The sequence below is a fragment of the Macadamia integrifolia genome, chromosome 13 (genome assembly GCF_013358625.1).
Source record: "Macadamia integrifolia cultivar HAES 741 chromosome 13, SCU_Mint_v3, whole genome shotgun sequence".
NCBI lineage: Eukaryota > Viridiplantae > Streptophyta > Magnoliopsida > Proteales > Proteaceae > Macadamia > Macadamia integrifolia.
The window spans coordinates 24,459,295-24,473,840 of NC_056569.1; the positions used below are offsets into that span (position 1 = coordinate 24,459,295).

At 41.1% G+C, this 14,546-nt stretch overlaps 2 protein-coding genes across 2 annotated transcripts; both read right to left on the reverse strand.

Annotated features, from left to right (window-relative positions):
• Positions 1–1,946: 1,946 nt before the first annotated feature.
• LOC122060011 (15.4 kDa class V heat shock protein-like) lies at positions 1,947–2,775 on the reverse strand. The gene is made up of 2 exons (XM_042623133.1): positions 2,571–2,775; positions 1,947–2,459 (listed from the first exon to the last, which is right to left on the reverse strand). Exons 1-2 carry the CDS (start codon positions 2,710–2,712, stop codon positions 2,191–2,193), a joined length of 411 nt encoding a protein of 136 aa, XP_042479067.1. The 5' UTR covers positions 2,713–2,775; the 3' UTR covers positions 1,947–2,190.
• A 7,954-nt stretch (positions 2,776–10,729) lies between these two features.
• LOC122060052 (zinc finger MYND domain-containing protein 15) lies at positions 10,730–13,531 on the reverse strand. Its single transcript, XM_042623207.1, has 2 exons — positions 13,194–13,531; positions 10,730–13,038 (listed from the first exon to the last, which is right to left on the reverse strand). Exon 2 carries the CDS (start codon positions 12,955–12,957, stop codon positions 11,065–11,067), a length of 1,893 nt encoding a protein of 630 aa, XP_042479141.1. The 5' UTR covers positions 12,958–13,038; positions 13,194–13,531; the 3' UTR covers positions 10,730–11,064.
• Between the last annotated feature and the right edge of the window lie 1,015 nt (positions 13,532–14,546).

Genomic DNA, 14,546 nt, shown 5'->3' on the forward strand with positions numbered 1-14,546 from the left:
TATCATAGTTTAACTCTGGGAGTACTAGTGTGGGCCCTCGATAGAACGACGGTTTACCATTGATAGCGAGGTTTATTTTCTCTGTAAACAATTCTGAGAGGTATGAAAACGAGCACTGTAACTATATTCTCCATTGATAGTAAAACATAATCTCATCTCACCGAGTATGTAGGCGATCTTGCCGAAGCTCATAAACCTGTGTATTGTTTATTATTATTTTTTCATTACCTTCAACATCGCTTTTGAGGTTACGTTCCTATACAGTCCACCATTCCACGCTAACATTGTGAGGATGCCTCTCCCTAAATTAAATAAAAAAAAATATGTATCTCAATTATTGGCATACACTAGCCTCTTGATAGTAAATTTGTAATTAACTCTAAGAATCCATGCCTATGCCTAATAAATAAATGTGGTGGATAAACGCTAATAGTGTTTCCTATAAAGCTATAGAAGAGTGCTATTCCTATGTGTGTACAAGGCCGATGAAAATACACTAGGAAGCATCAATAGGAACATCAATTTTCATTTCTTGAGTAAGAAGCTGGTCATTTTGCCCCTTTTGTTAATTAATTAATAGGTAATAGAACGATACCTCCGCTGCCACAGGTACATGATAGCATGTGGGCCAATGAGAGGATGGAAGGAAGTATCTTCAGTACGGGGTAGTGCTATCTTTTCTTTCCCGTTGTGTCTAGGAGTAGGGACACACTGGTGGGTATTGTTATTTCTTCCTTGATTTACTTATCCCTTACATTAATGTAGGTGAGAGAATGTTAACTGATAATGGACATGTAGGTGAGAGAATGTTACCCGATAATGGACATACACACTAACGTCTATGCCCAAAGGGAGGGTATATGCAAGCATCTTTAGTGCAGGCAATGCAGTTTTTTTGTACCCACTATGTCTTGACATAGATACACCCTATAGGGTAAAATTCTTTCTATCATTAAAATGTAAAATAAATTAGGGAGAATGCTTTCTCTCCAGACATAGAGATGAACAAATGACCACCCCCTCCCCATGAAAGGTGAAAATGTCCACCTTGTTGTTACTTCTAGGTGTGCTCTCATTGGCCCCTACACTCCTACTCAAAAGATATTCTTCTACTAAATTATTACAACCACCAAGAAGCAACCTGTGAGTAGGGGTGAAAGTTTAACCCTGATAACCCGAACCTGCCCTAGCCCACCCTGAGCCCAAACAAGGTTTGTGCCAAGTTTTTTTTATCCTGAGGGCGAGTTAGGGTTGAAAAACCCCAACCCTGGGTCAGGGTTGGGTTGGGTTAGGGTTGAGGTCTCAACCCGGCCCGAAATTTAACCTTGCATTATTATAACTATTATAATAGAAATTAGGACTCCAATAGGTATTTTATTCTTCTATAATTTTTTAATATATGTGACATGAATGGAAAAAACATGTCAAACAAGGTTAATCCAACCATTATAGAAGCCAATGTCAACCCAACTCAGACCCAACCCGACTCAACCTGGCCCTAATAGGGTCAATTAGGGTCAGGTTGGGTTGGTATGAATTCGACAGGATTGAGCCTAAATATGAACCCGACAGGGTTGGGTTGGACCTGAGTTAAATTTTGAAGACCTAGGGTTGGGTTAGGGTTTTAAGAAGCTCGGCCCAACCCGGCCCTGTTTCACCCCTACTTGAGAGGAATTGGGGGAATTTTATTAAATAATAACAATAATAATAAAAAATAATAATTAAAAAAATTAAATAGGTGGGAACTCGGGAGGAAAAATTAATAAATGGGAAATTTGGTGGTTCCCAGGAGTCGCTTCCATAAATATCTTCTCATCCCATTGTCTCCACCAGATTTAGATCCCCTTGTCCAAAATATTAGAAACCAATCAACCACACATTGTGTTAGATTCATTATCAATTCTTGTAGATCAATTATTTAGAATTGGAACTTAAAAATACAATTCTTGTTCTAATTCATCTTTAGATTTGGATAATTATATTTGGATGTTCCAGTCTTCCAGGAATCCAGTGAGAAACTGAATCCATTACAATTCAAGACTTTCAGAAACTTTATTTGATAATATAATACAGGAAACAGTAATGATCCAATTCGTTCCTAATTGTTACATTCCACAAGAAAATTAAACCAGAGCTGACCTGAATCAATGACAAATTGAGAAATTTATCTTCTTCTTCTTTTTTTCCCCCTTAGGCCGCTGGTGCAAGAATTTCATAGCGCTCCAGTAGATTTGCAGGATCGATACGAATCCGCCTATTGACGAAAGATCTGGGAACGGTAACCCTTAAAACCCCATCTTCGTAGCGAGCGGAGATTCCATTAACATCAATCATAACCGGAAGCCTGAATTTTCTCATGAAGCTCCTCGCCATCTCTGCTTCTCCGTCCACGGCCTGGGTTCTGATTATGAAGTATATAGAATCCTCCACTTCCACTTTAATTTCCTCCTTCCTCACACCTGTGTGTGGATCATCATCATCAAAGAAAGATTTTTTTTTTTAACATTAGTGTTATTAGATTTTTCAATTCAAAGTTGAAGAGCACAAATAAAATTCCCAATTGGAATTACCTGGAAGGTTGGTCAAATAAATGTGAGACTCTGGCGTTTTGGTCCAGTGAACATAGTTATCCTGAGTTAAGTATGAGGGAAAGAGGAGAGGAGCATTGAAGAAGAGATGCCATGGAGAAGGTTGGAAGTCTGAGGACTCCATAACCTCTTGCTCTCAGCTTCTCTCTCTTCGTCGGGATTTGCTATTTATCCTTTAGTAGGTATATGGTTATTTCTTGGAGATATTAATGAAATTCTTTCATTTTCGAAAAAAAATTGATGGGTGCCCAAAGTGATTTTTTCAAATTGTGGACATGGAATCTCTCGTTTTCGAAAAAATCTGATGGTGCCCAAAGTGATTTTCTCAAATTGTAAATTTTCAGGAGCCAATTAATAGTCTAGCTTGATTGAGTTAAAAAAAAAAAAATTCCCCCCCTTTTTTTTTTCAAATAAACATTTATTTGTTGGTGTACAGTGTTTTATATTTCATCACAATTTAATTCAAGGAGTACTAGTGCAAACATTGATAGAATAGAGATTCCACTTGCCGGTAAGCAGGACGTAAGGGTTGCAAGGGGGTAAATGTAGAAATGCAACCCTAAAACGATGCAGAAGATAACCAAAAAATACGACCAAACAATGCACACAGATTTACGAGGTCGCAAGATTGCCTTCGGCCCCAGTGAGATGAGATCATGCTTCACTATTAATGGAGAATATGGTTACAACGCTCGTCCCTCACATCTCTCAGTATTACTTGCATTACAGAGAAAGAAACCCTCGCTACAAATATATAGCGAAAATCCTTAATCCGAAAAGTACACAACTGCCCTCAAATAAAAAATTTGAGCGGGGGCTGTGCCCCCTACACACCTGTTATGCAAGGGGGCCTCCTACCCCCCTTGCAACCCCCACGGCTCGCTAACAAGCTAGTAGGACCGTCGTCCTACCTGTCAAGGCGTTGTACCAGTACTCCCTGGATTAAACTGTGACAGAATACAAGACACCGTACACCAACAAGAAAGCCTTTGCGTAACAGGGGTGTAGGGGGAGTAGCGGTAGCCAAGCGCTCGAAACTTTTATTTGAGAGCAGTTTTGGAAAGAGTATTAGAGTTTTTCGCTATATATTTATAATGAGATTTACTTTCTTTGTAAGTAATTTTGAGAGGTATGAGGACGAGCATTGTAACCCTATTCTCCATTGATAGTGTAGCAAAATCTTATCTCATCGAGGATGTAGGCAATCTTGCCAAACCTCGTAAACTTGTATACATTATTTGTTCTTGTTTTTTCATTACATTTTGCATCACTTTTAGGGTTGCGTTTCTACATTATTAAGTTTTGACCATATTCTTACTTGAGCCCGAATTCTTTACAGTCACAACATCTAAATCCTCATTGTACCGGTGGCTGGGGGCACCCAAGCATGCAGATCGGCAGATCCTCATTGGTCGGTGTAGTTTTTTAGGTGAAATTCTTACTAGTATCGATAAGGAGTTTTACAACAGAAGTCTTCTCTATGCCTTTAATAATATTGAGGTGTGTCGTGGGGCTAGAGTATGAGAACTATTCTCGTACGGTCAGATTCACATAGATGGAATCCATCACTAATTTTTCCTTGGATGAATTCCATCTGTGTGGATCAATCCCGTAAAAAAAAAGTGGGAAAGATCCGCACGCTGTCATTGTGTGGATTAATTTTTTACAAAAAATGTGGGTTTCATACATGTATTTTGTTTCATTTTTTTAATCTAGTTTTAAACTATGGGATCCACACAGATTAATATCTTTTTCAGATCCCTAATTGATGGCGATGTGTAATTTCTTTCTCACACGCTAATGTGGGAAACCCTCTCCCAAAAAGAAAATAAAGAAAAAACTCACTTCACAATGTTATGAACTTACAAGGAGGTTTCAAGTTCGAGTTTCTTAGTTGTTAGCTACTTCCCTCTTTACCTATCAAGAAAAAAAAAAAAAAAAACTTACAAAGAAGGAAATGAATGGTTAGGAAGTTGAGACGCTCTATTCCGATTAGATAAGAAGCTTGCTCATGAGTCTCTTTTTAAAGCATCTTTCCTTTGCTGGTATCTATGGCGTATCTATGCATGCACCATTTACGAGATGGTCACCTCCAGCTCCAAGTTACTTCAAAGTTAATTGTGACGGTGATGCTCACCCGAGGGACTTCGGAAGTTGGTTTGAGCTTTATTTTCAGAGATTAGTTTGGAGGGCTGATCAAGGCCATCTCGATTCCTCAATGTCTAAGTTCAGCCATTCAATGAGAGGCACTAGCCATCAGATTTGCTTTATCTCATGTTTTAACTTCGGGATATCTACATCTTCAAGTAGAATAGGATAACAAGGAGATTGTTAATTTACTTCAAGATTATAATCAAGTACCACCTCTGAAAGCGACGGCAATGATCACTAACATTAGCCAGCAGTGTGTTTTATTTTCTTCAATTTCTTTCTCTTGTATTCCAAAGGCTCCGAATAATATTGCAGATGTCCTGGTATGGAAGGTCCTATCTATCATGTATCTGACAGATTAACCATATTTAATTCCTTAGCTTTTCAATCTTTACGAGTCTAAAACTAATGCCTCTATACATGTTTATCATCTCCAGTAAATTTATTTCTTTATAGAAAAAAAAAGGTGGAAAAAAAATGAATGACTAATTAATATGACAATATTTAATTCTCTTGATGTTATGGAAAATTGAAATAACTTTACATGCCGTATAACTATAATTACCACACCATTCAGAGGAAGACACCTGACAGGGTAAATGTAGGTGCTGACATGGGGAGGTCACTGTCTCATTCATCTAAATCTCAAAAGTAGATTTGATTTTCACAGAGAAAGAGTAAATAATTTTATCCCTTTTTCTTAATTAATTAATTAATTTATTTATTTATTTATTTATTTATTAATTTTTATTTATTTATTTATTTATTTATTTATTTTTAAATATCAACTCCTTCATCCATGGAGTTTGGGAGTTCTCTTTACTAAGCTACCATCGGTGGTTACCCATATAAACCATGCAGAAGCTCCAGTTCCTATATAAGGGGGATCTGTATTAGTTTGTCATGTCTCTATCCTAATACCTGACTGATATCGTATTGGTTGAACAGTAAGGATAAGGGGTTAAAAAGTCATAAAATATTTTTTTTTTAACAAAAATTAGAGCGTGTACACCCCATGTGTTGAAGTGTTCATTTGAATCTTCTCAGCCGTTGGATGCTTAGTGTGTTGGAGAGGATCCAATCTATACTTTCACTTAAGTTACAATTGGTGTGGAGTGGGAGACTCCACCACACCATTAGCATAGAAAACCCTCTCCCATGAAAGAAATTCATATTTCTGAAAATATTATGGGAAGAAAAATGCTACCTGGTTGTGTGGCCCCTACACCAACCCGGGGGCAACAAGGCGGTACGCAAGGGCATCGACACAAAAAACCATACTCTGCAGGGAGTTTTTGGCATGGTGAGGTGCAGTGAAGTTCGAGATGGTTAATTATCCAAAAAATATTTAATTATCCAAAAAAAAAAGTTTGAGATGGTGACACATGGCAAAAACTAATCGAACGGCTGAGGATTATGGCCTATGGCGTCAACCCATTTCAGCTCCATACCATGTTTAACCCCTACCCAATTAAAGGAATCCATCTCACAACTCTCGATCCCATTCACGACCAGAGACGCATCAGAGTCTAGGGTTTTCATTTTCTTCCAGATCCCTCCCAGGGCACCAAGTAACAACAGCGACCTGCGATGTCACACCCCGTTCACCCTGAACCGGAGCGGTGACCGAGTTAACACCGGTTAACCCAAACCTGCCAGGATCATCAGATACTGTATTCCACCACAGCATACATACACTAACATCAATTCATCAGATCAACGGAAGACTAAGTTTTATCTGTAAATAATTTTCATATACTCGATACCCAAATGATAATACCATAATTATATACATTTGGGCCCGAAGGCATGATATATACACAAAAAGAATGAAGTTCAAATATCAAGTATATATATACATGAATTTATCAAAATCATCAGAGTACACAGCTCGGCTCGATCTCAAGGCTGGAGCTCAGCTCGGCCTCAGAACTGCTGTCCTGCAGCACAGCTCTCACACGCACAGCCTACGTCGTGCTCAAACTCATCAGGGGTCCACCAGTCCTCATCAGGAAACTCGACTGCGGGACCCACCCCAAGCTCCTCAGATGCATGAACCTGCAAAATCATCTAAAAAGGGGTGTACACGTGGAATGAGCTCACTAGCTCAGTAAGTAGAGAGGTGGACCACACACAACAGTCCACACATCACAACACATCATATGCACTACATGCCATGCAAGTCATTTTAATCACATACACCTAATCAACATTACTAAGTCTTTGGTTTTAGTGCTACTACAACCACAGTGCGCGTATACTCCGGGTACGAGCCGCGAACTCCCTCCCGCGATACGCCCATAGGGCTGTTGGAGAAGGCCCACCGTGAGTACTCGGAAAAATAAAGACAATGCCGTCCACCGGCTCTCAACAGAAATGTAAATAAATTAAATGACAGTGCTGACTCCAGCAATTTAAAAGCAGTACGATTGGCCCTCTTGAAATACCACCAGGGTTGCCGGCTGTCCTACGCGACTCGCCGGGCGTAATGCCTAACCGCCACAGTGTCCGACAACCGCGACCCCTGCTTCCCCCCAAATGGCAACCCAACACCTTAACCCCTGTTGGGAAGGGTCGTAGCACGGGATGGTGAGAATCCTAATACCGCATGCTCCTATATGTAGTACGATTGCATAGTGCCACCGTGTCCCATACCACGGGCCACCAATGCATTCGTTTCTAAGCCGACCACGGCATCTAATCTATCAATGCATTATGCAACATGATGTCCACATTCAACATATAACATCACATTCAATTTGCATTTGAAAAGTAAACATAGCATAAATGCACATCAATGTGAGGAATGACTAATCTATATAGCATATTCATGATGACATGACTAGATTAGATATAGTTATATGAATGCCAAACAAATGCCTTGAAACAAGGCCAAACGTCCTCTCTCCACTTACTTGTAGCGCACAAGGAGTCCCGCTCGGTACGGGTGAGATCCGGAGCGAATCGGGTAGGCTTTGGTGAACCTAACCAAATTGAGCGGGGTTAGCACTTCACCATTTTAGAATCAAAATTAATGAAATCCGACGTCAAAATCGTGTTTAGAACGTCGAAAGAAGGTCCCACGTCCGATTTGGGCTCGATCGGACCTAAAAATCACATTCTGGCCACTCAGGTGGGTGTCTCAGGTGGGTTGTCTACCCACCGGTCCTACCCGCCGGTTTGGGACCGGCGGGTATGGACCCGTCGGTAGGACCCGCCGGTTTGGCCAGAACCCCCCTGGTCCTCTCAGGTGGGTGCCTCAGGTGGGTTGTCTACCCACCGGTCATACCCGCCGGTTTTGGCGGAAAAACCCCAGTTCCTTCTCAACTTCCTCCATTCCTTGGGGACCCAAATAGGGCTTTTCTCAACCCATTCTTCACACCTTTAGAGTCCTATAGGATGGTTCTAGCTTAGATCTAAGTTAGATTCAAGTGAGGGGAACCATCTTACCTTCTTTGCTCAAGAATGACTTCAAACCCTCCAAATCACTTCCAACTCACAATGCTCCTTCTACCTTGTCAATATCTCTTCAAATCCTTCAAGATCAACACATAAATCATCTATTAAACCTTAGATTCATCATTTCAAAGGGTATCTACAAGATCTTAAGAAACCATACTCGAATCAAGGGTTTAAAGCGTGGGTATGGTGAAGGTTCATAAAACCCAACTTTTCTTACCTCCAACTGTAGATCTCGAGTTGAAGATTACTCTCCCGGCACCGGAATGGCAAGATCGAGCTTCGGCGCCACTGAGATCCTCCCTTTCTTCCTCTTCCTTTCTTCTTCCCTTTCTTTTTCTCTCTCCTCTTTACTTTTCTCACCAAACGTACGGGGGTAATAAATGGAAAGAAAAGAAGTCATAAAGCTTTATATACTATTCCTATTTAAGTGAATAGTGATGGATGGGTCACTCAGGTGGGTAGGTGTACCCACCTGTCATACCCACCCGAGAGTCAAAACTTGGGATTTTGACCAGGCTCGGACCTCGGCTCAAACCCCACCCCAGGCATACATTGTAGCCTACATATATATCTTAAAATACAGATATAATACCTGTTTTATCCGTACATAGCCTTATGGTAGGTGCACGTACACGGTTTGGGTACTCCCGTCTCTTCTGGCACTGGCTCGGACTTGTCGGGCCAGCCGGTGTTTAAGGTCACCCGTGCCATCATAGCCCATAAGGAACCCGCTCTAACATCCTCTGGCTCGGTTCCTGCATGGTTAAACCGGTTCAACCGCGAAATCAGACCGGGTTTAAGAAGCGGGATATTACATGCGACCTCGACCTCGACCTCGACCAGAGACTTGCACCCGTTTCTTGGCGGATTTTTTTGTTGGAGATTTGCTTTCTCAGCTCAAACCAAGCACTGTAAATCTACTTAGCACCTGTATCTTTTGCTCCAGTATCATACATACGTATTCATTAGGGAACACATAAGGGGTAAGAGGGTCATTTCACATAAATCTAAGGAAGTATAAGGAACATGATCAGTGTAAAAACGGATGGTTTTCAATTCGAGAGTAGCCCTTGTTCCATAGACATAGGGAGCATGCAATGACCATCATGCCTCTCTTGAGGATGTCCAACATGCTTTCTTGTGTTGGGCACTCGACCCACTCTCGCATAGAAAACAGTTGCCCATTAATATATAACTTTTTATTTTTTGGTAAAAATATAACTTTTCTTCAAGGAACCATAAAAAAAAATAACCATGATATTAAACTTGAGAAATAGCATGTCATATCTAAAGGGATTCAGCTCCTCTACTACGCACAAGGGGTGGCAGCGTAGATCCAACATCCTGGAGTGCCTCATCATGTAACCGAACACTCGGGCACACATTTTGAGACGTTCTAAAGCGTTGAATCTGGGCTGCCGTCCCTTGTGCTCAGAAGAACCAATCCACAAAACCACAGCATACCCATCTCAAACAATGGCAAGAATTTCGAAATAATAATAATAATAATCATCAATGAACTAGGCAGAAGGGCAAAAGCAAGAAATCCGAAAAAAATATAAACCTAAGAATCAATACATCCATAACATAAACTGAGCAAGAAATCAAGACTCCCAAAAATGTTTATGGCATATCTCAAATATTTTCAAGAGGAAAATGAAATGGGTAGAAGGAAAGCAAAGAACAACAGTGGAATCTCCAAAAAATAAACTAAAGAAAGAAAGAATATGCATTACGCATACCTGAAGAGAATAAAGCCTCCGTTTTCTTGGTGAATCATGGTGACTGAAAAGGCAAAGGCTCACTGGTTTATAAGCCTGACATGAGGAGGGGAGAGTGAGAGTGAGGGTGAGAAGGCAAAGGAAGGGAGGGAAAAGAAGCTATAGCTCCCAACTAGACGAAAAAGGAAATGAGCGATTGGAGGTTGAAGAAGACAAATAGGGTTTAGGCATTGAGCAGTGAGCACTTGGGTTAAAGAATGGGGTAAAACGAAGATGAGACAATGTGGCGAAGCAACGAGGGAACGTAAGGAAGATTTAGGGTTTTGGGGTTTTCGTCGAATGAGTCTTTTTGTTTCCTTCTTTCATGGTCCAAAATAAATCCCTAAATCTAACCTTTAAAACGAAAGAAAAAATACATGTATTAGTATCACATATTTCAATACTATTGTTAATATAATAAAAACTAATATTTATTTGATCTTATAATTGGAGAAATGGATTCAGAGAAACAGATCTGGATATTCTGTTATCCTCAAATACCTAAATGAATCGGATAACAATCGATCGGAAATTAAGATTATCATATTCGTATCCGCCGCTTAATTTTCATACGGATTCGGATAGTTTCCAGATATGAGTTTTTCGAATATGGATATGCGTAAAAGAATACGAACACGGATCATATACGGATTTTCGACTATCTATTTACATCTCTAAGGTGCAGACTGCAGAGTAGCTTCTACCTTGGAGCCTTTGCATTTGCATTTTGAGAGTGGGAGAGAGATTGTTTGAATAAAGAGGGATAAATAAGCCTTCAACTCCTCAACAATCAATATTCAAATGGAGGGTATTATGTTGAGATCAAATACAATTTGCAAGATCAGATATTAATGCTTACAAAAACGATCCATCTGTGATATCAGTCCAATGAAAAGTACAGACATCAAAAAACATGCTTCAAACCTTAACAATGTAGATGAGGTAGAGCATTTGAATACCTGCTGCTTCAATTGGGGAAGAGAAGAACTCTCTCCCAAACCAAAATAACTCACCATCAGCCTCATTTCTATCATCAAAACCCTGGATTTAAGCAACCAGTAAATCTGTAACTAGATGAAGATTCTGAATATGTTGGTCCCATATCAAGAATTCACACCCAGCAAAAAACCATTGCTGTATGAGGGCAGGTTAGTAGAAAGCCCTTGGTTCCTTGCAGGAGAACGGAATGGGTTGGGTGTTAGAGGGTGTGTAATATGTAGTCCGGCACCTCGAAGGACCTGTTTGGCATTTGTGCAAAAAATTTCAGACTGATCAGTGAAGAAAGCAGGTATATTCTTGGATTTGATCAGGTCAAGTGCTGCACTCCAGCTTGGGTAACTCTCCAGTCCACAATTAAGTGCAATTACAACATCAGGGGAAGGGAGGTAGGTGGCTTCCTCTTGATAAACACCCCGGACCAGATTCACTCTCACTCTGCTACTAATGCCCGATACTGTCCCCGACAAATTTGTAGGAACTTCAGGCCCAACCATGACCACCTGTATATTTCCCAATCCATTGAGCAGATGCCCAATCTCTGCAAATGCTGGCATCCAATCCAACTCCCCTTCAGGACCAAGGTAGTGCAGTATCACCTCTTTCCCTTTGAGCAAAAGATTCTTTGTACTCATATTGAGGGTTGTCAATATGTGATACACTGTCAAAGGGTGGGAGAGTATGACTGCCACAGGGCTTGACAATGGCAATGACCGGAGATTGTAGTACTCAGACCAACCAGAAAGAAGGATTGGGCTTGACATCCCATCTCTGAGATGGTTAGAAAAAGGTGAATCCTTCGGATACTCTTCATCATCTAGGTTGCCCCATGAATCCCATAGTCCACCTTTAACAGGAAGAAGACCAAAAGGGCAGTGAGAATAGCAATTGCACTTTCTCCTCCACATGCCCTTCTGATGGAGATCCAGCAATTCAAGCCATTTACAAGGATGCTCGACAGAGCAGGGGAAAATGAAGATCTTCATTGCCAGCTCTTCTTCTCTTTCCATCATGGCCTTGTAAAGCCCACATAGGCCCTTGTGCGTCTCTTTCCAATGCTGCTTCTGGCAAACCGGACCGCAGTAAACAACCGCACGGCACCGACTGCAACAGGACTGGTCTCCATTGACTTCCTTCTCACACATGGCGCATTCCCTCAACCCAGCAGCCGAATTCATCTTCACATCTACAAACTCCTCCTTGGGTGGTTCCGCATACTTGGTTGGGGTTGAGCTAGCAGGTGAGGTAGCCTTTTCCTCATAGGCCTGACCAGGTGGATGTGCAATTGTAACTGCAACGAGGTCCCAACCCTTGGCCATTTCCAGAGGCCACTGCACATCAACTGTTTCAATAAATGGCTCAAAGACCATCAACCTTGACCATTTGGGAGCAGCTTCTTTGTCTTGCTGGAGCAATGGGTGAACAAGAGCCACAGCTTTCATGAATGCGAAGACAAACCTAAGCTCCTCGAGTGTTGGGTTTCTGAACTGGAGGTCACCCGTGGAAGTGCAACGGGTAACATCTATGACAGGAAACCTATCAGTCCCTGAAACTTCTAATGACAGTGACTTGATCATCCTTCGATTAGAGGGGAACATCAATGACTCTAGTTCGTAAGAAACCCTTAAGACCTCAACATTGGGAACCCGAATTGTTTCTCTGGAGCCCGTCATTTTCTGTGCATCGTGATCTGATCGGAACATATGGAAACAAAGATCCCCACCTTCTCCACCAATAAATTGAGCACAAGGAAATGGCTGCTTCTTACCAGTCCAATCAGAGTCTTTGCCAACACGGACGCCAAACAAGTGTCGAGGTCGCAATCTCTTCCATGGATCGGTTCTGTAAAGAGCTGCTGAAGCTTTGAAAAGCGATTTGATGAAAGCAGGAGCAATTCCATCGACCTTCAAAAGACAGGTTCCTGAGCCAGGGCCAAGCCCAGGACCGGACCCAAATTGCTGCTGGAATCTGGCAAAGAGATTGTTCAAATGCAAATCCATAGTACTCAAAAGCAGCAGCTCTGGAGATCAAATCTGGATATACGCACTACCCGTCTCTTTACACCGAAATGTGTTAAAACTCTACAAACACCAGCATAAACCCGATCAAAATCGACAAATCCTTACCAGTTTCAAATCATCCGCAAGTTCCACTCCAGTTTCGTGAACAAATTCCTCGAAACAGAACCCGAAGAAGAAGCCACAAACACTAAAATTGAAATGGTTCAGAATCTTACCTCGAATCGCAGATCAGTCGTTCTTCATCAACTTCAATGCATAGAAAGAAAACTATAACTGATCTGATGGGGCATTAGGTGCCACAATTCTGATCTGACCCCCAAAGAGAATGGGAGAAACCCTTTGCATTGATTGAAGCAACGAGCCTTCGGCCTTTGGATTCTTGCAGGATCAAGACTTAGTTCAGTTGATAAGGAAGATTAGAACTTCGACAGATCTGGACTCCAGAGCAGTTCCACGACTGACCAGTAAAGCAACGATGGCATCCGCACCCGAACGTCTTCTCTTGGGTTCCTCTTGACTTCTTATACGGTCGTCTACGAGTCTACTGGCTCATTGCTTGCCAAGGATTTAGCTCGTGGTATCGGTCTATCCATATATGACCGATCCGATATTGATACTAAGAACCAGGTAGGATCGACCTGAATTGATCAGATCGGAATGATATCGGTCTTATCCAATCTCAATTCTTGACCGATTTTATATCGTTGGATCGATAGGACAAAGGTACTGATGTAAACATAAATCAACATTTTAATGACAACTAAGGGTATTTTTGTCCACTCTCAATTGATACGGGCTGATCCAGATTGGGATTGGATCAATATTGGCCCCATCCGATTCAAGACCGATTCCAGTATACCAAACCATGTCCCCTACAGGCTAAAGTCATACATACGATCTTTTGGACCCATGGATCCCTCACCCGTGTCATCGATGGGTTTGGGCGTCTTGGGATGGGCATCGAAAACAATGGAGAGGGATTGACTTCGCGCAATAGGAAGAGTAAGTTCACAGGTCTGGATTAGTAGTCTTTTGAGTCCAGTCAAGAGCAAAGTTAGCAAATTCGGATTCGGGAATTATTCGGGCGGAGAATTATTCAGAATAATTCGATTGGTTAATTTAAGGATTCGGTCAAAAAAGCGAATATGACGTTTTGTTTTTTTGTTTTTTTTTTTTTTGTTTTTTTGTTTTTTTGTTTTTTTCTTTTTAAATACTGTTTAAGTGGACCGAATAATTCGATTTAATTTGGTTCGGCCCGAATTATTCACGTTTTAAATTTAAATTAGTAAAAATCGCATTTTTTACTGAATTTTATTTTTAATTCGGATTCGGTCAGAATTTTTGATTTAATTCAGAAAAATTCGGTTCATCCGAATAATTAGCGAATTATTCGGCCGAATTGCTAACTAGGGTCAAGAGTGAAGAAAGAGGAAAATTTGTATAAAATAATTTAGTGTTTACACCACAAGCAAGGGTTGGACATGAGATTGAGTAGGAAGAATCCTACTCCTCATCAAGGTAGGGCAGCTAATCCGTCTTTATCGAATAAGGGATATGGATTGCCTTCT

Excerpts from the sequence above, each read along its gene's own strand:
- LOC122060011 (XM_042623133.1), bottom strand. The coding sequence starts at position 2,712 with ATGGAGTCCTCAGACTTCCAACCTTCTCCATGGCATCTCTTCTTCAAT. Across the intron at positions 2,460-2,570 it reads TTATTTGACCAACCTTCCAG|GTGTGAGGAAGGAGGAAATT; the intron begins GTAATTCCAATT and ends ATCCACACACAG.
- LOC122060052 (XM_042623207.1), bottom strand. The coding sequence starts at position 12,957 with ATGGATTTGCATTTGAACAATCTCTTTGCCAGATTCCAGCAGCAATTT.